Source organism: Pavona decussata, unplaced genomic scaffold (genome assembly GCF_977016875.1).
Source record: "Pavona decussata unplaced genomic scaffold, jaPavDecu1.1 SCAFFOLD_64, whole genome shotgun sequence".
In the NCBI taxonomy this organism is placed as follows: domain Eukaryota; kingdom Metazoa; phylum Cnidaria; class Anthozoa; order Scleractinia; family Agariciidae; genus Pavona; species Pavona decussata.
In genome coordinates, this window is record NW_028145484.1 from 4,168,168 (window position 1) to 4,191,977 (window position 23,810).

Below are 23,810 nucleotides of genomic sequence, written 5' to 3' on the forward strand. Positions count from 1 at the left end.
CATCAGCCATTTTGGTCTAAAACAAGATATAAATTTGAACCATCTTCGTCTGAAAGTCTGAAAATTTTGAATGAATGAATGACTTTATTTCCCATATTGAAATAATACAGCAAGTATATTAAAAAGAATTTAAAAAGTTAAAAAGTTGACACTGGCTAAAAATATATATACTGGACGTTTCGGCCACTACTGTTGCCTTCTTCAGCAAAGATAAAAATACAAATATCCAACGGCGTCCTGCTTGGAATATGTACACGATGTGTGATAAATAAATAAATCACACCTCGACGGACCGTTTGGTAGCGCTATATGGCTATATGTTTATTCATAGAGTTTCTATCGCGCACGTAATGCCAGACTTCAAGAAGATTTATTTATTTATCACACATCGTGTACATATTCCAAGCAGGACGCCGTTAGATATTTGCATTTTTATCTTTGCTGAAGAAGGCAACAGTAGTGGCCGAAACGTCCAGTATATATATTTTTAGCCAGTGTCAACTTTTTAACTTTTTAATTCTTTTTAACATGCCTGGCTACACACCCAACATTTTTAGCAAGTATATTATGTTGTTACAATCTACACTTGGGAGGAAGACTAAGGAAACTCTCGCGAGCTTTTACAAAGTAGTCTACCTTTAAAAAAATTGAACATGGGTATGAATAAGATTTTACCAGAAAATGACATATTTTGGTCTAAAATAAAATCATGCCTTGGAGTTTGGAGAACCGGACCGTGCACACCCCACAAAAAATGACAAGGAGTACTCCCCGGGAAAGTAATCTACCTTCTCCACCGACCCCTCCCCTCACCAAATAAAAAGGAAGCTCCATTCTTCGCTGCACTTCTTTGAGATCCGGGGAGCACTACCTCACAAGACTTATAAGAGTATGCGAGGGTTCCTGATCTTGAACGGGGTAAGGTAATATGGCAAACGAGTGGTAGGTTCAAAATATCTTATTTATAGAGAATTTTAAAATTCCTGGTAGGTTTCAGTTCCGGAAGCAGGCTGTCGTCCGATCCCGGTGTCCAGTCCAGCTATGCATATCCATGACGCTGAGTAGGGGCAGTTTACCCCCGCACACTGGATGGACATGGAGGATGTCTCGCCGTCTAATTGTCATGGTTACGAGAAAGAAGGCGAGCACACGAAAGAGCGCGTGGTGGTCACATAAGTCTACGAAAATCGTAACCTACGATCAGGGGGAGGACGTGTGATGTTCACGCGGTGCGTAGTGTCAGGGAGGGGTGCGTATGTAACAACAATGTCACGTGCCTACACTGGGAAGTCTCTCTGCGGACGAAAACATGGCAGGTTTTCTGGTCGCTCGAAGAGTTTTCCCTGCTCAGATTTCTTCTGTTCTGTGCCGTCGAATTTCCTCCTTCTTCACGGAAGAATATACTCCACCTAAGCTCGACCATGTTACTGCCGACTGGGACAAACTTTACGAACAGAGCATTAAAGATCCGTCCACTTTCTGGGGTCAACTTGGAGCGTCGCGGTTGGAATGGATCAGGCCTTTTGACACTGTTATGGATGTTGATTTGAATATTGGACAACATAAGTGGTTTTTAGGCGGTAAAATTAATGTTTCAGGTTAGTTGTTATCGAAATTAGATTCGTGGATTTACAACTAGCACCGATATTTACACGTGGGACGTCAGGGAAGCACTGTTAGGGTGGAGAGGGATGAGCTCATTTTTTGTCATTCATTGAACCCAAATGAACAAGCTGAAAGTCGAAGCTAAAACTTTGCAGTTGGTTAAACAAAATAATGCAATATGTCTTTTTAATATCTTTAATCATATTGAAACATACAAGTCTTACATGTACCTATTTCGTAGACTGATATCACCATGCACAAAAGGGTTTATTGCCCCCCAATTAATTAATGACATTTAACGTAGGGTGGGTCAAACAGCTGGGACAACATAATCTTGCTCTGTTATTATGAATATGTTTGTGTGGTTCCAGAAAATACCCTCCCAAAGGAATCTCATAGAAAATTCGGAAGGGGGTTGGTTCTTGAAGGTCAAAATGTTTGTTAAAAAGGAAAGTGTTGCTAAGGTAATCTGGAATTAACAGAGGTGTGTTTGTGCTTGGGGGTGGGGAAGGTTACAGCTAATGTGAGGTCCTAGAAAATATCTATAGAGTTCCCACAGAAGGTGTTTTGGTTTGAACTTCCACCCCCCGCCTCTCTAGAAATTCCAGTTTAGCTTCATACTTTCCTTTAGAAAGTTTAGATCAACCTCATTCCCAGGGTCTCTCCTCTTCACGTCTTGCTCCCTGGGACATGAAGAGGAGACACCCTGGGAATGAGGTTGAGTTGAGCTTTAGAGGCCCCCCTCCCCTTTGGAATTTCTAACAACCTGCCATTTGGTGGGGGGGAGGTGGGGGATGTGTATATTTCCTGGAACCTACCAATAACATATTTTGTGGAAAGGGGGGATGGATATTTTCTTTCATTTTTGGTTGAAGAGAAGTTAATGTAAAGGATGTGGACAGAGGCTATTTTAGCTAAAGAGTAAAGATGATGGCAACAATATAAATACACTATCTACAGATTACCATCAGTTTCATGGTACATAAGTTAGCTCCTTTTGTGATAAATATGACATTTAATTCCACCAAACGAGAAAAAAGATCTAGAGCTGCTCATTACGTTTTTCTTTTCTTCCTATCACAAGTCATGCATCTATCTTTACTGGCCTTCATGCTCTTCACAACTGAAAATGTAAGGGTGTTCCTAACAAAGTGTATTTCTATTCTGATCACTGTTCCAAACTAAAATGCATACATGTTTGATTTATTTTTATCATATCATATTTCATTTTATAATTTTAGTAAACTGTGTTGACAGACACATGAAGGCAGATCCTGACCGTTGTGCTCTTATATGGGAAAAGGATGAGCCTGGAGATGTCGAAAGGGTCACTTACAGGTACTTTGAAAGAAACCTTACAAAGTTTAGTATAGATAAAAGAAAGCGGTAGATTTCCAGTCCTATGTCTGTAAACAAATTAGGGGGAAACAAGTCTGCCCATGAGATCCAGAACAACGTCTGAGGAATATAAACTGGATTTTGAGTAGTCTATCAGAGCAGGGAGAAGCGCTATCCACTGGTTTAGTATGAGATAGAACAACTCCTTTTTCTTTGCAGGGAATTGTACGAAATGGTAAACCGGATGGCAAATGTCTTAAAAAGCCATGGTGTCAAGAAGGGAGATGTAGTGTGTATCTACATGCCTGTTAGTCCTCTTGCTGTGGCGGCAATGTTGGCTTGTGCAAGAATTGGAGCTCCACACAGGTCAGCGTTCAAATTTAGTAAGCTTATGGACTTGCTTTGCTTTCTAGATGATTAAAAACACAGTCCTCCCTTCTAATGGAATAAGCACAATTTATTTTTATACAATCCAAAGCAGCTAATGAGCATGATATCATCATCACCATGTTGGTGGACTATCAACAAAAGGTTGCTTATTAGCTTCTTGTTAAGGTACACCATGTGTAGTTCCAGAAAAATTATATCCATACTCCTCCCACAGAAATTTTTGTTTTGTTTTGCACCCCTCTCCCCCCAGGAAATTCCAGTTAAGTTTCATTTTTTTTTTTCATACTTCAAACTTTTGGATTTTAAGACCCACCTCCCCCTAGGAATTTTTTTTGACCTTCCTTGGGGTGGGTATGGATTTTTCCTGACCTACACACCGTGCCATTATCATTATGAATCTGTAGGGATTGGTTTAACTTCAGCTTCCATTTTTTGTCAGAATCATTTACAATTGCATTTTGTAGTTTCTTAACAAAAATCATAATTATGAGATTGATCTGGATAGCCTCAAAAGCTTTCTACATGTGGGCTTATCTAGGAGACCCCCCATTCACTAGTATCACAATATTATTTTGATGACTTTTATGTTACAGTGTAACATGTTACATTCAACTCCCTTTATTGCAGACGCCCTCAGGACTGCGAGTTAGTGTCCTTACTAGGGAGAGTCCAAAATGTGTATGACACATCAGGGAGAGTCCGTTATAGCAGGAACTTATTTCAGTCAAACACCTGTAATTTATTTTTGCTGGGGGTTTAGCTGCTGTCCATATTCTTGGGATGTCTGTAATGGCAAGATGAGAGCTGACTGTATTTGGATTCTGATAGACGAGCTAGATGGAGGGATGCTACCTCCTTTGTTAAGTAAATGTGATTACTAGATAATTTGTTTCATTGCAGTGTTGTGTTTGCTGGGTTTAGTTCAGAAGCATTGGCCAGTAGAATTGTTGATGGTAATGAAAGATCACGTCCTGTTTTTAATTTAAAAGTAGTGGCTGTTAACTTTTTAAAGTCATTGCAGTTTTAATTTTTGATTTAACTTTAGTTCATTCACTGGCTGTAGGTACAGTAATTTCAGTTTTGTTTTGTTATAGCAAACGCTGAAACGGTCATCACAGCAGACCAAGTAGTGCGTGGCGGGAAGAAAAGTGATCTGAAGACAATGGTGGATAAGGCTGTGGCACAGAGTCCCTGTGTCAAAAGAGTGTTTGTGACAAGCCGTACCGGTGCTGATGTCCCAATGGGGAAGATTGACATTCCTCTCGAGAAGGTACAGTAGCCTGGCGTTCATTTGTCCTTTGAGAAAGCACATTTGTTAAGTAATGTTTAAAAAATGAGCAGGAGTGTTTAATCGGGTTCAAAACCACGAGGTGCAGCAGAGTGGTTTAAGACCCAATAAAACTGACACGTGCTGCGAGTTTTTTGAACTGCCTCAAAAAAATTCCTGGAAAAGCATGTGTCAATAGAGTTCATAACAATTATGCTTTTGTGAAATTATGTTGGAAATTAGCATATGAGAAAAACACTGCATATTAATGAGGAGTGTTTTATCAGCTGATAAAACACCGCATACTAGTGAGAAGTGTCATATCAGCTGATAAAACACCGCATACTAATAAGAAGGAGGTTTATCGATATAAAGTCACTGCACGTGATGTAGTGTCGACCATTTGATAGGTCAACAGGCTTATGAATTATTAATGTGTTTTTTGAACAAGTTTTAATCTTCTTCCTCACAGGAAATGAGTCAGCAACCAACTGAATGTGACCCAGAGCCAATGGATAGTGAAGATATCCTGTTCTTGCTTTACACTTCTGGCAGCACAGGACAACCAAAGGGTGTGGTTCATACACAGGCTGGGTATCTTCTTTATGCCAAGCTCACGCATAAGGTACTGTCACTGGTAGTTTGTTTTCATGGGCTAATAATTTGCCAACTTCTCAGCCAAAGCCTTGAGACAGTTTAAATCTTAATAAATAAAAATTACTTTTATTATTCATAAATAATTGTCCATGTAAATTTTAGCATGAAACATTTACAGTACAACGAATTCAGCCGGGGCCACCCAACATTGATCAGCCAATCACAGCTCACAATTACAACAAAGGAGTCTGGCTTTGGTAGTTTGTAAACCAATCAAAAACGAGAACATTTCCATAAATTTCAAAGTGTCGGTTTTTTCGTTGGCCCTGGTTGAGTTCCTTGCACTGTAGCTGAGGCCTCTATGAATGGCAAAAAAATAATATCACAAATGGGACAAATTTTCATTTAAACTTAAAAAAATTAAGAGATGGGACGCTGATGCCGCCTACATGTATGATTTGAACAGTCAATGGTGGGAAAGAACAATACAGTATTAACAGCAAATACTATTGACACATCAATTCACAAAGAAAGTGGGCAACTTTATTGTAATGGGAATTGGTAGCCAGCTTATGGATGCACTGTGGTGTAGTGGTTAGCGTGTCCGACTTTGAATCTGACAGCTGGGCGATCGGAGGGTCCTTGGTTGGAGGCTATGTTGGTCTCTGTATTACTGTGTTTTTTCGTTAGACAAGAAACTCTGCTCCACATTGTCTCTCTTCCCCCAGGTGTATAAATGGGTACCGGCCACATACTACTGGGGATAACCCTGCGATGGACTAGCATCCCATCCAAGGGGGAGTAGCAATACTCCTAGTTGCTTCTTGCTACAGAAATCAGGTTAAGCTCCGGCCATGTGAGACACTCAGGCTGAAAGCGCGACTTTGCTTTTATCTTTTACGTAAATACATTACATTGAAAAAAAGCTTGATGACTTTTCCTTTTCAGTATGTGTTTGACTACAAACCAGGGGATGTGTTTGGATGTGTGGCTGACATTGGATGGATCACAGGGCATACATATGTTGTATATGGTCCATTGTGTAATGGGGCCACATCAATTCTATTTGAGAGCACCCCTACATACCCTGACCCAGGTCGCTACTGGGAGATGGTCCAGAGACTGAGAGTGAACCAGTTTTACGGAGCTCCAACTGCACTGAGACTACTGCTGAAATCAAGCAACTCCTTTGTCACAAAGTACGACCGATCATCACTAAAGCTTCTGGGTACAGGTTGGTGGACTAAAAATATGATATTCTGGCAAGAATAGTTAACTTAACAAGGATGTCAAACTGTTGACTCAGTGTTACAGGTTGCCATTTTTTATTTATTTATTTATTTATTTATTTATTTATTTATTTATTTTGCTCCTCTGTAGTCATTGTACAAACTTTCATCTTGGGATTCTTCAGTTCAGTTCAACTTTATTTCCAAAGTTTGATCCCTCAATACAGTCGAACCTCTTGTAAGTGGACACCCTCAGGACCAGAAAGAGTGTCCACTTAGGAGAGGTGTCCGCTTATGGGAGGTTAAAAATGTAGTGTTTATATGTAGCTGAGAACATGACCAAGTGTCCACTTAGGAGAGGTGTCCGCTTATGGGAGGTTAAAAATGTAGTGCTTGTATGTAGCTGTTATCAAAGGTTTGACTGTATATTAATTTTAAAGATGTTTTTAACAAGCAAGTCGAAAACCTCTGTTAACTTTTAATGGTGGATTAGCATTTTAAAAAAGCTCCTTTCAAACAACCAGGCCCTGGGTTCCTAATGAGACAGGCTTCTATGTTTGATAGATTACATCACTCTTAAGCTTATAATCTTAAGTAAAAGTTACTTCACTATTGTCAAATCAAGACACAAAAAATTAAAGAGGGCGTCTCAGATAAGATCCTAGTTTTCTCTCTTTTTTCTTTGTTCAGTGGGTGAACCAATCAATGCCGAGGCGTGGCACTGGTACAATGAGGTTGTGGGAGAGAAGAGGTGTGTTATTGTAGACACCTGGTGGCAAACTGGTAAGAATGACATCCATAATTTCTCTCTTTTATTAAAATCAACGAGACACTCAGGCTATTTTGGGATCGGGTATCTAGATTTCGGTTGGAATAAGAGGTTAAGGTTTTAAACCCTTTCAGAAACTTTGATACGATTATACGGAGTCATAACAGAAAAGCACTGAAAGCCTCGTACTGTGATAGCATCATGCACCAGCTAGTGAGCTTGGAAAGCACACTGGGATTATGACGCAGGATTGCACAAGAATGCAGATTTGCGACATAGTGACAAAACCAGTTTCCCTACTCGTGACTCTCGCCATTAGCAAAACAGGGTTCGTGCTACTCCTTGAAGTCCTTGAAAAGCTCTGGAATTTAAGTTTTGATTTCAAGGGTGCTTGAAAAGCCCTTGAAAAGAAGAATTTTTGCTGAAAGTGCTTGAAAATAATGAAAACTCCTTGAATTTTTGTTTGGATGGGAAAAAATGTGGGATGGTATTAAAGTAATTCAGGGATTGAGCGTAGATTTCAAAATCAGGGACAGATTATATCCAGGGAAGCTTTTTTAAAGTTGATGTTCATGACCAATGAAAACATTTTGAAACAGTGCAAGACAAAGTAACCTTGCTTTGAGTACTCCTTGAAAACTCAGTTTTTAGTGCTTGAATACTCCTTGAATACTCCTTGAATTTTATGTCCAAAAAGCAGCACAGACTATGGCAAAATCTCTGTGACATAGTTCTTCAACACTGATATCCCAAGGTATCCAAAGGGTGTGATCTCCCTTGCCAATACAAAGACAGGCTATTCATTATTTTATTTCTCTCAATGTGGTCAGAGACTGGTGGGATTCTACTCTCTCCGAGACCTGCTCCTGATGATTCACCCGTCAAACCTGAGTATCCCACGAGGCCGTTCTTTGGCGTGAAGCCTGTTCTCTTGGATGAAAAGGTACTTTGTAAGAATAGAACAATTCTTCATAGCCTGCAGAACAGACGTTATTTTTTGCGTTTTTCAGGCAAGCGCGGAGCGTGAGCCATGCACGATGGGAGGGGCGCGAAAAAATAACTTAGTTTTTTTTGCCCCTTATTCTTGACTAGATGGCAAATATCCCTATGCTGTCGTAGTCGTACTAGAATCTAATGAATCTAATTACAAACTGAATACAGAATACTTTCTGTTTTGTTTCAGGGTCGAGAGCTGATGGGCAATGACGTTAAAGGTGCCCTGTGTATCCAAACCTCCATCCCGAGCATGTCACGCACCATATACGGGCATCATCAACGCTTCCTTGACACTTACTACAATCCTTTCAAAGGTATAGGTTGCCACACAGGTAGTAAGTAAGTAACTTTATTTAATCACGTATCGCATATGAACAAAGGCTCGTTTAAATGCAGATGGACACTTGTTGTACATGCAGTAGGCCAAGGACTGAATGGGGCAGAAGCAAACATATCATAAAGCAATTAATGATTGGGCCTTACTGCCAAGCGAGCGCAAGAGACTGTTGCTGAAAACGATTTTTAACGCAAATTGAAACAGTTTTTATTCAACCATTTTAAACTGTAGTTAGTATTTTTATCTTAATTTTTAGTTTTGAACGATTTTAATCACGAACTACTCAGTTTTATATTTTATAACACAATTAGCTTCAGTTAGTATCTTTAACTGAACCTTAGTTGTGTCCCAGTTTTTAGCTGTATGTTAGTTTTATTTTAATGTGTTTTTAACCTTTACTTTAGAGGACCCTCCTGAAAACCACCGTCAGGTGATTGGAGGCCTCCTCTTAAAATATTGTTTTTATTATTTATTATTATTAGTAGTTAATCATTAAATCTTTAAACATCTGGAAGATTTGCATTGCGTCAATTCTTGTAAGCTTGAGCGTTATGATTTAGTTTTGTGCCCTCTTCTAAAAAATAGCTCCCTTCAAATTAGCACTCCGCTTTTGAATGACCTTAGAAGTAAGCGACTTTCGTTTTACAGGTTTCTACTTCACCGGTGACGGTGCCTTGCGTGACAAGGACGGAGACTATAGGATCACGGGAAGGATGGATGACGTCATTAACGTTAGTGGCAAACGACTGGGAACAGCGGAAATCGAGGATGCCATGGTAACCAGTGATTGCTTTTGTTGGCTTGGGGCGTTTCAACATTCGCCCAAAAAGCGTTAACTGCAAAAATGTTTCCCGCTCCAAAAAAAAAAAAAAAGGTTGACTTCCTCACCCCTCACCTAGGGCCGAGCAATCATGTTCACTTATGGAGAATTTCTAAGTCGTAGGGAGCTTTACAGTTCGATAAGTTCTCCAGAATTGCTGGTCCCTGTCTTGCTTGCCTTTAAAGGACCCTAGTCAGCCTACGCCATTTTCGATGCCATCGAAATTATTGATATTGCATGGTGAAGCGAAATCTTATTGCTTTACTGTAAGTTGTGTTCCTTAATATATATTTCATTATCTTCAGTAGTTTCACAGTAATTTCATTCATTTCGACATGCTCCGAATAAAATACAATAGCCAAACTCCGGCATATAAACAAAAACAAAGGTGTGGCTGACTAGGGCCCTTTAACGCCTATAGTTATTCTTATTTTGTTGTTATCATTGATATTATTTTTTCCACGCAGGATAGCCACAATGCAGTAGCCGAGACAGCTGTCGTGGGCTTTCCACATCCAATCAAAGGAGAAGGTATGTTTGGCTTTCGTGGAATAAAAAGGTTCACCCTAAACTGTGGGTCAAGTTATTAATGAAAGTGTTATTGGGAAGTTGGTAGATGAATGTGATCCAGATATAAGATCCGAACCACGGCGTAATTCTGATAATGTAATTTTTTTTTACACACGCTTTTGTTCACAATTCAGCAATATCATTAATGCATTAAAATTTAAATCAAACGACAGCGCGAGCTGAGGAAAGTCCAAACTCATTGCGGTTCGACAAGAGACTGGGTTCAACTATTTCTCAAGCGCAGGATAGTGTAAAGTGTATTCCCTGCAAGCTCTCCTCGCATTGCCGCAGTTCACTGTTTTTAGCAGTTCGGCTAAACAAGTCGCATGAAGCGTTTGCCATATTGTTTAACTGCGCCTTAAATTTTGTCTTCTCAGGTATTTATGCGTATGCGATTTTAAAAGATGAGGCCACGATATCTGCGGATGAATTGAGGAAAGATCTGAAGGCCATTGTCCGGCAGAAGATCGGTTCCTTTGCTGTACCGGAAGTCATTCAGGTACCATCTAATATATAATGACTTTCGCCCCCCCGGGGGGGGGGGGGAGTGGCTACTCTGTGAATGTTTGGGTAGGGATGTGCCGCTGGGACTCTGAAACCCTTACCCTGTACCAGACTACATTCGGCTGCATTTTGCCGCCCTATCCTAAACTAGACATCAAAACTCCCTACCGTAAACGGGTTTCTAGACTTGAATCAGGGTGCGTTCGATTGACCCTATTCCGGAATAGGAATACATACAATGATTACTAGAAATTCCTCATAAGAGGTTTTTGGAGTTACTGGAGTACAAAATCGCTCTTAAATTATCGTGTGTCAGCGAACGTTTGCAGAAATGTCTTCCCAAATTTACCTAAAAAGAGAAATCTAACGGCTATTCCGCCCATTCTTATTCCGGAATACGGTCAATCGAACGCAACCTTAATTTATATTCCCGGGGACCTGTTTAGAGTGAATTTTTCTCAATGATACCCTATTGAGGGAGCAGGGATGGCGCAGTGGTTAGAGCACTTGCCTCCCACCAATGTGGCCTGGGTTCGATTCCCGGACTCGGCGTCATATGTGGGTTGAGTTTGTTGTTGGTTCTCGTCCCTGCTCCGAGGGTTTTTCTCCGGGTACTCTGGTTTTCCTCCCTCCACAAAAACCAACATTAACAGTGGATGGAAGAGCCACCCCGTGGAATGTACTAAAATTCCCATTTCCCTATTCTCGACCTAACCTCTTTGATTTCTATACCTTGTCCCAGACTAAACTGCTTGAAAAACATACCCTTCACAGGGGCACCTACCTATGCTGGTTATAATAACCTGAAAATAACTCATTTTCAGGTTTGTATAAAACATACATGTCTAACTGGTCTGTTTTCGCTATCAGGTGGTGTCAGGTCTTCCCAAGACACGATCGGGGAAGATAATGCGTCGGATTTTGAGAAAAGTCGCTCAGGATAAACCAGATGAATTAGGTGATGTGTCTACCTTGGCTGATCCGTCAGTTGTGGAGGAGATTGTTCGACAACATCTGCAACTCATGCAAGAAGTTAGAGCCAAGCGCGGCGAGTAGAGAATGAAACAACCATTGGTAAAGCTTTCTGGATTTTTGTTTTCGCCTGAGAAAAAAAATGATAATACTTTTAGGAGAGGCATCTTAAGTAGGTAAATAGGCATCTTAAAATAGGTAACTCATTTGGGAGTTGGTGCCTACATAGTGTGAAAGACATCGTGATCACTCTGTAAGATTCGCAGTCTTTCATACGCTTGTAATGTATAGCGTTGCGCGCTCCGCACCGCTTCAAATGTCTGTGCCAGGTTGTTTTTTCCCCTTTTTTCCCTAAATCCTTAATTGACTTAATTCTGCTTTGAACAACTGGACGCAAACTTCTGTAAAATTGAAACTGCGAAATCTTTTATCGTATGCATGCTACAGCTGTACGCTTTGTTGTGATTTTAATATTTTGTTTCTGGTAGCGTCGATGTTTTTTTTTTTCTATCCAAGGTTAATAAAAATGGTGATCTTCACAGTCTATTTGTAGGAGCTGAGGGCAATAATTATCGAGTCGAAGTTTCGATCTTGTCGCTAATATTTTCTAACAGGACATTGAAGTTAGGTCAAAACATGAGCGAAAAGTGCGCTCGTTTCAATCTTTCTGAAGCAACCGTGCTGTAAAGTCTACGAAGGGAAAAAGGCTGTCCCAAATGGACTCTAAGTTAGCATTCAGCGAAACAGTTTTCTTCTCTTTGACATCACTCGCGGTCTCTAAATGGCCAGTAATCAATTGTAGAAAAAAATGGTTTCATGTTATGCCTGAGAGCCGTACTGTTTTTCGCGTTAAAACTGATCGTGATCATAAAATGAGCCGTCAACATGAATTTATATACTGTCAATGTAGTCCATGAAGTTCGTAGCGTAGATAGATTTTTGTCAAGTCTTAGACAATTTAAGTAGAATTTAAACTGAATGAGAACATTTTTAAAAGGGTAATCAACCCGAGTTTAGGAATATCGTAGCTTGTATCGCAAGGGTGTTTTTCAACGATCAATACCCCCAGTTCTCATTCCTTGATAAAAACACGGTAGTAACGCAGCTAAACGCTTTGTGGTATGGATCGATTTCAGGCAAATCAAGAAAGAAATTCTCTCACGCGCGTAATTTTTGAGAAACATTAAAATTTGTTGAAGGTAGCACGATGAGTTGAGTTACCTGTTAGGTGGTGTAATAAATAATGTAATATATCTTAAATACCTCTAACTGGATTTGGTAAAACATACCTCCAGAAATCTTGGCTATTTTTTTTTCCTTTTTTTGCATTTCCCATTGGATTTCAGGTTAAAAAAAATATTAGACGAGACAGAAGCTGCATCTCGTAAGACTTTTCCCTCACTGGACTAAATGCTCTCGGGAAAACTTTGCTGCTTCAGGAAGCCAAAGAAAAATATAGGGTAATTGATGTTTGAGAGAGAATGGGACCCAGAAAAACAAAAGAATTAACATGTAGGAAGGGAGGGGTGGGAGAGAAGAAACTAAAAGAAGGAAATTCTTCTGCTCATGATTCCTCTATTCTTTCTATTCTTCAACCTGGAATCCAATGGGAAATGTAAGGAAAAAAAAGGTCTATCTATTAAAAAACTTAAGATCAGCCAAGATATCTGGAGGTATGTTTTATCAAGTCCAGTTAGAAATATTCATCAACAAATCTGAAGGAATAAATTCAATAAACAGTTATTTTATTAGTACAAGTTTTGATTATGAAAACGCAAATCCGCCCATCAGAATACAAACGTGGGACAATACGGCTAACAGGTGCCACGCGAGTAATTTATCCAAACCTTCTGCTTGGTAGGCTAGGAGCAGTCCGTTTAGCGAACGACGAACCACACGCGAGCGAGGAAAATTGCCTCCCGCACGGAGAGGGGACGCTGCCCTCTGCGCGTCGCGTCTCCTCGCGCGCGCTCGCAAAGTTCGCTCGCTTTACTATCTCTAAAGGTGGATTTCCACGGTCGCGTAAATTTTTCTTGCATACAGACGTAGATTTAGCTGGCTTTAGGTACGTAAATAAGATAAGAAGCGATGTATGGGCCGCGTGCGTAAACGTAAAAAGTTGAACAACGCTCAACTTTTTACGTTTACGCAAGCTGTTCATACATCGCTTCTTATTTTGTTTGCGTACGTAAAGCCAGCCCAGCGTACATTCATACGCACGTAAAATTTACGCGACAGTGGAAATCAACCTTTAGGAAACTAAGGGATTGCTCGGATCGTAGTCCAACCGGTTGGCCGTTTCCCACGCTTCGGCAACTTGGAACAATGACGACCTAACTACCATTCACTTTTAACGGCCACCTTCCCTACCCCCCTCAGGGTTTCTACTTTACCCGTAGCCCTTTTAAAGTGAAATATGAGACATTTTTTTTACTGCATCTTGTAATTTTATTTTTAAAACCCAGTACTTGGTACGTATACATTCGGGAGGGACAAATATTGTTCAAAAACGTGTCATGGTTTATACCTCCAACAAACTCGATGTTTCAAGTTTCATTTTTATTCCGGACGCCCTTTTCTTTTCTGCTCAAATAATATTCGTGGAAAAAAACTCTATTTGGAGATAACTGTGACCCCACATCATTTTCCCGTTTAAATAATTGTTTTAAACTTTCATCATCAGTACCACGAAACAAAACGTAAAGGCCCAATTCGTACGTCGCCATGTGATCTCGTCACGACGGCCCTCAAAAATTGGCCAAAAGCAGTAAATCGGCACAATACCAAAATAGTGCAGATTCGAAGCCTTTGTTATACATGGCAATTTTTCCTGCAAATTGCAACCGAACAACGTTGCGAGGTAACTGAGTTACAGACGAAATTGAGGATGTAACAGTCGATTTTCGCTACTCGTTTTACAACAAAAACCTGCGTTGCGAATTGCAGGAAAAGCAGACACGCTAGGCCAATCAGAAGAAAAAGAAAGACTTCAGTGTTGTAAGAAAATAAACAAACAAAACCGAAAATAAAACTAGCGTTATTTCTTCCACGGCCACAGAGCAGCAACAGAAGCAGCCGCTGAACTGACTAAGCTCGCAGCTGTCGCGGGCTCCTGAGACCTCTGACCGTCTTCGGATGACGTAGACTGCAACATCGAACCTTTCAGGGGTCCGGGTGGGGCGGAAGCGTCCGTGGTGTGAACTAAGTTCGTGGATAAATTTTCCCACTCGGTGTCCGATTCACTGTTCGCTTCTTCCGAGTCTGTTTCATCGCTGGCATCGCTGTCGTTGTTCTCGTTGCTAATCGATATCAGCTCGGGATGACATTCAAATGGCCCTCCCCTAGAAAACACAGCCTCAACATCAGACAGTATTCCATGATTTACGAACTTCTATGTTACGTTCAATGGCAGACATTTAGATACTTACCGGCCGAGATGAAGTGAGTTTACGCATGTGTAAAGGTTGTGTAGAGTTCTTCTGGGGTGAAGCAGTGATGGTTCTACATGCTAAAGAAAAACATCAACAATGCAAAACAATTTTAGCATGTGAAGCAACTCATGGCTGGACTGCGAGCAGTCTCTTTCGTAGCGCGCGCGCGGTGAAGGAGAGAGCCGCGAGAAACGCGGGAGCGGTGAAAGAGGAATTTAATCCCTGGGATAGTTAGTTAGTAGGAGAGGGAAGAAGTAGAACGGAACAAAAATCGCAGCTGTAACAATTCTCCCAAGAACAGTTTTTTTGCCAAGTTTACTTCGTGCCGACAAACCTGGGGATCCGAGTATGATTTTAGAGATGATTTGCAAAATTTCATCCACGCAGGACCTGAGGACAAAAAGATGCGCTCATCTCTCCATCCCTATGTTTCCTACTCATTTACCCACCCACCCCACCCCCTTCCTCCCCTTCATGGCCTCACTCTTTGCATGTTTATTCATTCCAAATTGGTCGTGTCTGTACGTCAAATTCTTGCTTAGTTGGACTAAAGGCGAATTCTTATGGCAAGCAAAGTTTACAAACTCGTTATTCACGTGAATGGGACCGTCCTAAACTTTCCAGTAGTTGGCGAAACTGTGGGTGAGTAACAAACTTGTCAGAGCCTTCGGAATTCAAGAACAGCAAAGTCACAGTTTCGCCAACTTTTTGCTTCCCGATAATTAACGGATAATACGCGTTTCATTGCATGTACCCGTGTAAAGACCGTTAAACATCATCAGTTTTCTTTCTGAAAGCTACAACGTACATAAAAATCGATGGAACGGTGATGTTTTTTCTTACCTGAGTAAAACACAAATGTAAAACGTTCGTGTTTAGTCGATCAACAGCACTTCGAAAGTCCCTTTTACTGAGTTCATGTTGACAAAATTCACTGCAACATAAAAAAGCAAGGGAGATACACAATTACAATCTATAGCCTGAACAAAGACAACTTTTATTATGATATTGCGTGTAAACTAAACCTGGAGACACACCTGTAGTTTATTCTTTTTGGTAAATTCACGTCCAAATATGACGCCATGAGTTCCACCATTTGACAAGTGTGTGTGAGCGCTGCGGTCACCATGAACGCTGGATTTTTTACTGAGATTTCTTCATCGGAGGCTGTAAAAAGAAAAAAAAAATGCATCGAAGTGATTAAGTTTAAGTTCCACTTTTTCCCGGTTTTCAGTTCAGACGATGAGATTTCAGACCCGAAGCCACTTTTCCAAACGTGACGAATAGATTACCGGAAGAAAAAGAAGAAAAATAGTTCCTAAATTTCTTCCGATTCGTTTTTGGGGATCATTCCTAGCCATTCCGTCGCTTATTCAAGAGTGGCGCTATTCAGTGGTAGATGTTTTTGAAACATTTCCTAGTTTTTGCCTGGATTTATAAATAAACAAGAATTAAAACACCTTTTACCTGGTCCTCTGGAGCCATTCCTATGCGCTTTGACTGTAAAATAAGATTCACAAAAGAAGAGAGGAAGACTTTAAATTTTGGCTTGATCGCCTTAGATTTCTAAGGTTTTTGTTTCGCTGTTCACATACGGTGTCCAAGGTGTCCTCTGGGGTGGGAGGAGAAGTACAGGTACAGAGAAAGTTTATGAGGGGGGGGGGGGGGGGTAAATAATTAACTTCCTTCATTGTAGGTTTTAAAAGAAATGAACAGTGCCCGGTTGTTCGAAAGCCGATTAACGCTAATCCACGATTAAAAGTTAACCGAGGTTTTCAGCTCGCTCGCTAAGAAGGTTCTTAAAAGCTAATTGCAAACTAATGGTAACAAAAAAAGTTTTCGTCAAAGCTGAGGAACAAAAATCTTTTGGCAAAACTTTATTCATTAATAATTAAACTAGAATCAAAGTTCACGTTAATCCAGGAGTAGCTTAATCGGGCTTTGAACAAATGGGCCCAGTTCATTCTAAAATCGTAACTTTATTTTCACTAAATCTGGCAAAACGTTTTGGTTGTTTAAGCCATGTTATTGTAAGCTTGTGACATTCAAATTAACGGTGTGTATTGTGCAGTGCCTGGGTAATGTGTAGGCTGGAAAGCCTGGTGGTATTGTCACTTGAAAGCAAATTTTTTTGGGGAAAAGCCACAAAGTTGAGGGGCAGAGCCACAAGGAGGAAAAGAACCCCATTTATATCACCCTTTGTAACTTTTAGGAAACAACGTCGACGACGGCGACGGCAACGAAAACATTACCAAACAAAAGGCTTAATGAGCAAAAACAATCGCTCTGCACGTGCGTCTTAAGTTTTGGAACATTTTTCTGCCGTCCTTTGCAAAACAACAACGTGAAATGACCAAATTCAAGGTTTTGTGGAGAACGTGAACACACGACAGCGAACTTTACATTTTCTTTCTGAACTTGAACGCCGTTCCTACCAATTTAGTTCCTGGATAGTTCGCCCTCTTTTTACGAGTTCAATGAGTTAAATTTTATTTTCAAATGACGTATTCGTTGGTGTTACCGTCGTCGGTGCTTAACTTCCCTAACCCCGCCAGCTGCGGACTCAAGAAAACAGGTAACACCCTTTTTCCCTTAATGATAATTACACGAGAAGCAAACATATCCTCAACATGTTCCCTCGTTAAGTGTCTAGTAAACTTCTGAAAACATATCAGTGCCGCAATGTAATAAATTGCCTGTTGTGTGACTCTGTGCACTCTCACCCACACTTGCATATTAGGCTTCTTATTTGCTTATCCTTGAGGGAAACACAGAATGTTCATAGTATAAATATTTCAACAGCAAAATCACATGATGCACAAACCCCATTCATGATAAGCAGAATAGTCTCCATTGGCCGGTAGATAAGTGTCAATTATACTGCATTCCATTCGCACATCCTGCTCTTCAGATACCCAGCGGCCTTCAATGTATGATGTCCGAGTAGCTTCAGCCAGCTGAGACTCACGATTCTCGTCATCATCATCATCGTTACTCTCAATGTCACACTGTATATCTGATAAAACAAAGATTGCAGTTAAGTTGCAACAGTATATATTTACTTGGTTATTATGCTCAGTCTTTTAATGTAGATTATTCTTGTACCTGGTCCTCAGTTACGGACTGTTCCTCTAACAGGAATTGATGGTTTGTATGTGACGTCATGACGGCCATGTTGGTGGACAGGAGCAATAAGATTTTTTCTCCTCTGGGAGTTCACTGCCATTTTTATCCAAACTTTGTGAACAAATTTTCTTTTGTTTTGTCCACCAACATGGCGGCAATGCAAACCACTTATTAATTCTTCTCTCCTTGCACTTTTTCTTTAATTATACGTAGGTATTTTTCTATCCTTGTAAATGGTTTTTAAATCTTTGTAAATAGTTTTTTTTGCATCCCGTTTGTGCTCCCCCCTTTGGGAAATGTCTTATATATGTTTCTTTTTTGTGTGTCATGTTTCCCAATCAAGCTGATAAACACCCGTCCCCCCACCCCCATAGGAGGACTCCAAGTACAAAAGTTCCCAAGGCTTTCCCTTATTAATTGAGAGGGGCTGAAATGTGCTGGGAATGAGGTTGGCTATACACTTTCTCATAATGTATCAAAAACAAGGAAAAGTATTTCATCCAATCTGCAAGCAATGAGAAGAGGGTGAAAAAAAAGTGAAGCTGAGTTGTTGTTGTTGTTGTTGTTTTTAAAGCAAGACTGGTATTATAGATTTTTACGAAACTTGTGTCACACAGAAGAAGTAGTTACCTCTTGTTGTCCCAATGGCATGACCCTTCAAGGGAGGTGTACCCAGAACTTGGTAAACAGGATTGACTTGAATAGGAAACAGGTATTTCTGTATCTGGGATATACTGAGTCTGCGCACTTCACACAGTCTGCCCGTTACTGCCTCAAGGTCTTTTCTGCTTTTGGCTACAGCAGCCTGTCAAGAACACATCAAGTAAAAGTAATCTGTCAGAGTAAATCACATTCAGGCACAAAAATCTTTAGCAATCATGAAGCAAATAGGAATGTTTCAATCGCTATAAGAAAGTTTGACGTCAGCTCTCTGTCGGACGACGGATGTATGCGTTGTTCTTGCTGCTCATCTATGTAGTTAATAATTGTCAAATAAATAATTTTTAGGTATTTCCCTATTATTAGGTTTTCTAAACGTTACTTAATCTCAGTTGAATAGGACTTTTTTTATATATTTGTTTAGTCTCCCCAATTAGTAGGGCACTTGTGCTTGGGTATTACGATTTGAGACTTAAATAAAGTTGTTATTATTATGTTACTATTTCCCTTCTCTGGGGGGTGGGGGGGATAATAAGTAAACACTTTTTGCAAATCACCTGATACTGTTGTTGCTGTTTTGCTTTTAGCTGCATTTCATGGCAATGTTCTGTTTGCTGTGATTTTAACAAGTCATTTGACCTCTGAAGTTCACCCAACGCATCAGTTTCTGCAATGAAAGAAACAATATTAAATGCATTTTATTAAAATTTGATAGTTGATGTTTGTCATATTTTTTTTTACCAAACCAAGGTTTAAGATGTGAGCTACTTTGTTCACCAGCTGGTTTAAAAATCTGGATCAGAATTTTCCTGCAGTGAGGGAGATACTTGTCAAAGAGTTTGAAGAGAAATCCTGCTTCCTGGATTCCTCTGCTGTAACAAACTATTCTACTGGAATTAAAAAGATCACTTAACCTCCACACGTAAGGAGTCAAGCAGAATGGCCAGGGATAACAGAGTGCTGAAAGTGCAAGCTAGTCACTCTGGCAATGCGACCCAGGGTCAGATATTAGGGTTCAGATACCATGTAGACAGAATTCTAAAGATAAGCCCCAGGGCTTACATTCATTCAAAGGACTTTCAGGAGCTAATTTTTGAATTAGTAATAAATTAATAATTATTATTAATTTCGGGGAGAGGAGAAGTATTCTGCATTTTTATATGTGTTGTGTTTGACAACAACAATAGCTTAAATACTAAAGATGACAGCTTCAAACAGCTATTATTTGGGTCAGAGCACATTATAGGGAGCAGGGATGGGGCAGTGGTGAGAGGATTTGCCTCCCACCGATGTGGCCCGGGTTCGATTCCCAGACTTGGCGTCTTACGTGGGTTGAGTTTGTCATTGGCTCTCGTTCTTGTTCCAAGAAGTTTTTCTAAGGCTACTCCAGTTTTCCCCTCTCCTCAAAAACCAACAATTTCAAATTCAATTCAGTCAGAGAGTGTCCCCATACTGTAAAGTGCATTTGATCATCTTGTCATGGAATTCTGCACTATACAAATTTACAAGGTAAAGGTGTCAATTTGAACGTATTTTGCCAAAAGCAGGTTTGTTTGTTCATTTCGTTTTGCAGAAGTGAGCACTCACCTGAAGTGAGCTCTTTTGTTGCCTCTTGCACAACCAATCGCAGCAAAATGACTTTCTGTCGGCTGGATATAATGTCATAATTCTACAACAAATAGCAATACAAGGAACGGACTGATCAATACCTAGTACATGTCACCCATGTCAGATGGTTAAGAAGAAATCAATATTGTTGAATTTCATTAACTGTCCAAGTGTTTCATAGTTTCTACCTGGATTCCTTGCTTTCTCATAGATACCACTTGTACAAATCACGATGTTTTTAGTCCAAATAACACCTAACTTTAACATGGCATGTCTTGTCACAGAGTAAATTTTTATTGAAGTTTGACATCCTGTTATGTGAACTTTGGCACTCAAAATAATTAGTCACTGATTGATGTATGGATGAAACTGTGTTTAACATCCACTAAGCTCAATCTTTTTAGCATTCACATAAAACATGTTCCTCTGTAAGACAAAAATATTTCTAAAGATTGGATAAGGGGGTTAGTTTCTAAAGAAACTGCAGTGCTGTGTCAGTGGGGAGTAGAAACAAATATTTGGTTTTATTATCAACAGAGTTGATAACTTAAGGTAAATTGGCCACCGTAAAGAGATTTGAGTGCTGACGTTTTAAGCATTAGCCCTTTGTCAGGGTGAATCAAGTCGTGAATTGTGGGTTGTGGGTATATAGTGAGCATTGGAGCCACACTTTTGGTGGGAGCGTGGTAGCATGGAAAACAACAATAAATTAAAGATGAAAGTGCAATTGCATAAATTGGAAAATTCATCACTTCTCACTTTCATCTATATCCGCAGTTCATATATGAATTATTTCATATACTTTACATCGTTTCACTCCTCTCACGGGAAAATGGGAACCTACAATTGACCTTGCTCCCAATGTGTGGCTTCATAGCTCAGTTGGTAGAGCATCGCACCGGTAACGCGGAGGTCACGGGTTCGAATCCCGTTGAAGCCTGAATTTTTTTCAGGCTTCCAATTTCCAATTGCATAAATTGGAAAATTCACTGCGATGATCACTTCTCACTTTCATCTATATCCGCAGTTCATATATGAATTATTTCATATACTTTACATCGTTTCACTCCTCTCACGGGAAAATGGGAACCTACAATTGACCTTGCTCCCAATGTGTGGCTTCATAGCTCAGTTGGTAGAGCATCGCACCGGTAACGCGGAGGTCACGGGTTCGAATCCCGTTGAAGCCTGAATTTTTTTCAGGCTTCCAATTTCCAATTGCATAAATTGGAAAATTCACTGCGATGATCACTTCTCACTTTCATCTATATCCGCAGTTCATATATGAATTATTTCATATACTTTACATCGTTTCACTCCTCTCACGGGAAAATGGGAACCTACAATTGACCTTGCTCCCAATGTGTGGCTTCATAGCTCAGTTGGTAGAGCATCGCACCGGTAACGCGGAGGTCACAGGTTCGAATCCCGTTGAAGCCTGAATTTTTTTTTCAGGCTTCCAATTTCCAATTGCATAAATTGGAAAATTCACTGCGATGATCACTTCTCACTTTCATCTATATCCGCAGTTCATATATGAATTATTTCATATACTTTACATCGTAACAATAAATTAGTCGAAAGGTAAGCGTTCGTTGACATTTCCATAACCAAACATAAACCAACCATTTTATTTCAAAAAAGAAATGGATTGTTCATCTTGTCATAAGCATGAGACAAAAAAAAAAAACATCTGAGCCCCTGACAGGAATTGATCCCACAATCCTTCGCAAACCAGTCAGATGCTCTACCACTGAGCTACTAGCTATTAAGGAACTTCCGGCCTAGCTTGCCAAGTGTTTCTTTTTTGTCTCATACTCATGACAAGATTAACGTCCACCTTTTTTATTTCCATTACCAGGCTTGAAATTTACCATCTTGCTTACTTCACAAGTAATTAATTGGTCATGTAACAGCTGTCTTGAGTCCCGTGGGGATAAAATGGAATGAAAGATTGATGACTGACATGTCATTATTTTTTAATCACTTTTAAATTTTTAAATCAATTAAAATGAATACTCAAAATATAAATAATACCAATTTTTCTGTATCTTCTGTCTCTTTTAAGACATCCAGTGCCCTGTAATTTACAGGAAGAACAGTCTTTTAATGTATATTTTGCACAACAAAGAACAACAGTAGATTACTTCCTTTAACTTTATCAGTTGAATCGCACACTAGTACAAATTTTAGTACAAAGTGGAATACAGTGAAGGACTTTTTATACAAATAAAAAATATTGATAATTCACCTACCGTTTTTCGTATTCCCCCTTCAATCGTTTTAAAATCTCAAACTTCCTTAGCTTTTCAGCGTACCTGTTCGATAAAAAATACCCAGTGACTTTCTACCAATGGCAAGTGGCAAAACAATAAATCATCATAAAGAAAGAAAGCTCCACGAAATAGGTATTTACAAATATTTGAACGTCTAGGTGTGAAAATTAAAGCTTAATTACTGTAACAAAACAACTTACCGTTCGCTGTATTTTCCGTTTGAATGGCCGAAATCTCCACTTTCAACGCACAGCTCGCAAGTAAAACTCTTTCTCTTGTTATTGCAAAGAGGACAAGTCAGTAGCGATGGACTTATCGGGGGTGATTTTAGTTCGTTTTCATCTTGGAAATATTCAGCCATTTTGTGTTGTACATTTCGCTGAGTTTTTGTTTTGGCGATCAACTGCTGACCACAAACAGTGTGTTCAGAATTTCAAAGAAGAGATACACTGTGATACCGCAACTTGAAGTACCAACCGGCGAGAAGAAAAAGACGCCATGTTTCAAAAGGTTCGAGAATGGCTGGCGCTAAAAAACTACCAATATCAAGTCACCACGGGTATTTATATGCTTGAGCCTTGGGAGAGAACGATATTTAGTATCCTTTTGTTTTTATTTCTTGTGATGTTATTTTCTTTACATAGCAGTTTGTCATGCAGCAAATTCTCATGAGCATCGAAAAATGATTCATGTTTAAGCTTGTATTGTTGCAGGTCTAGTACAACTATAGAGTTGAGATTATCTAACGAAAACTTTCACTTTTCTTTAACTTTAGAGACCTACTTCACATTCTTGGTGTGTGTGATCTTCACATCAGTTTTAAATGATTCCCACTAGCATATATACCCTAAGAACTCTAGTAAGCCCCTAGACTGCTTGCAGTCTGTTTCTGTCTTGAATTTGCAGTTGTGACATTGAAAAAATAACAGGGCAAGGAAGAGGAGTAAGTGCGGAATACCCCACTGCACTGCCCCTGCCGCACCGCCTGAAAAAGCTGGAGATGTGGATAAGCAGTCACCCTTAAGCTGGCGACACACCTAGCCAATTTATACAAAATCGCCTGGTGTGTCACTGGCTTTAGTCCACAAGAAATAGGCATATTTACAGTTTGACTGGTGGCTGTGTATGTGGACACTCAGTGAATAACATAACCCCTCTTCCTTTGATATTCCAACTGTTTGGGTGTGAAGTGGACTGCTTATCCGCTTAGCTGCTAGTTTTGGAAGTGCTTCGGAGTGGCAGGGTATTCTACAGTCAAGAAATATAAAAAGAGGAGGATTGGGATCGGACGAGGAAGGGGCACCCATGAGAAGAG

At 39.9% G+C, this 23,810-nt stretch overlaps 2 protein-coding genes across 2 annotated transcripts; one reads left to right on the top strand and one right to left on the bottom strand.

The window, feature by feature from the left end:
- The first annotated feature begins 1,274 nt into the window (after nt 1-1,274).
- LOC146478569 (acetyl-coenzyme A synthetase 2-like, mitochondrial) lies at nt 1,275-12,596 on the top strand. The gene is made up of 14 exons (XM_085112160.1): nt 1,275-1,598; nt 2,847-2,943; nt 3,163-3,309; nt 4,234-4,286; nt 4,428-4,603; nt 5,073-5,225; nt 6,146-6,431; nt 7,117-7,209; nt 8,026-8,138; nt 8,379-8,505; nt 9,177-9,304; nt 9,816-9,879; nt 10,296-10,417; nt 11,293-12,596. The coding sequence occupies exons 1-14, from the start codon at nt 1,310-1,312 to the stop codon at nt 11,476-11,478; spliced, it is 2,034 nt and encodes a 677-aa protein (XP_084968286.1). The 5' UTR covers nt 1,275-1,309; the 3' UTR covers nt 11,479-12,596.
- Nucleotides 12,597-13,826: 1,230 nt separating this feature from the next.
- Nucleotides 13,827-22,901, bottom strand: LOC146478570 (beclin 1-associated autophagy-related key regulator-like). The gene is made up of 12 exons (XM_085112079.1): nt 22,696-22,901; nt 22,475-22,537; nt 22,257-22,299; nt 20,199-20,280; nt 19,169-19,278; nt 18,582-18,756; nt 17,650-17,841; nt 16,293-16,325; nt 15,863-15,992; nt 15,669-15,759; nt 14,823-14,902; nt 13,827-14,735 (listed from the first exon to the last, which is right to left on the bottom strand). The coding sequence occupies exons 1-12, from the start codon at nt 22,854-22,856 to the stop codon at nt 14,432-14,434; spliced, it is 1,464 nt and encodes a 487-aa protein (XP_084968205.1). The 5' UTR covers nt 22,857-22,901; the 3' UTR covers nt 13,827-14,431.
- Between the last annotated feature and the right edge of the window lie 909 nt (nt 22,902-23,810).

Coding starts and splice junctions, on each gene's coding strand:
- LOC146478569 (XM_085112160.1), top strand. CDS start 1,310: ATGGCAGGTTTTCTGGTCGCTCGAAGAGTTTTCCCTGCTCAGATTTCT. Junction 5,226..6,145: donor ATGCCAAGCTCACGCATAAG/GTACTGTCACTG, acceptor TTTCCTTTTCAG/TATGTGTTTGACTACAAACC. Junction 8,139..8,378: donor CTGTTCTCTTGGATGAAAAG/GTACTTTGTAAG, acceptor GTTTTGTTTCAG/GGTCGAGAGCTGATGGGCAA.
- LOC146478570 (XM_085112079.1), bottom strand. CDS start 22,856: ATGGCTGAATATTTCCAAGATGAAAACGAACTAAAATCACCCCCGATA. Junction 22,300..22,474: donor AAGGGGGAATACGAAAAACG/GTAGGTGAATTA, acceptor TGTAAATTACAG/GGCACTGGATGTCTTAAAAG. Junction 15,993..16,292: donor GAATGGCTCCAGAGGACCAG/GTAAAAGGTGTT, acceptor TTCTTTTTACAG/CCTCCGATGAAGAAATCTCA.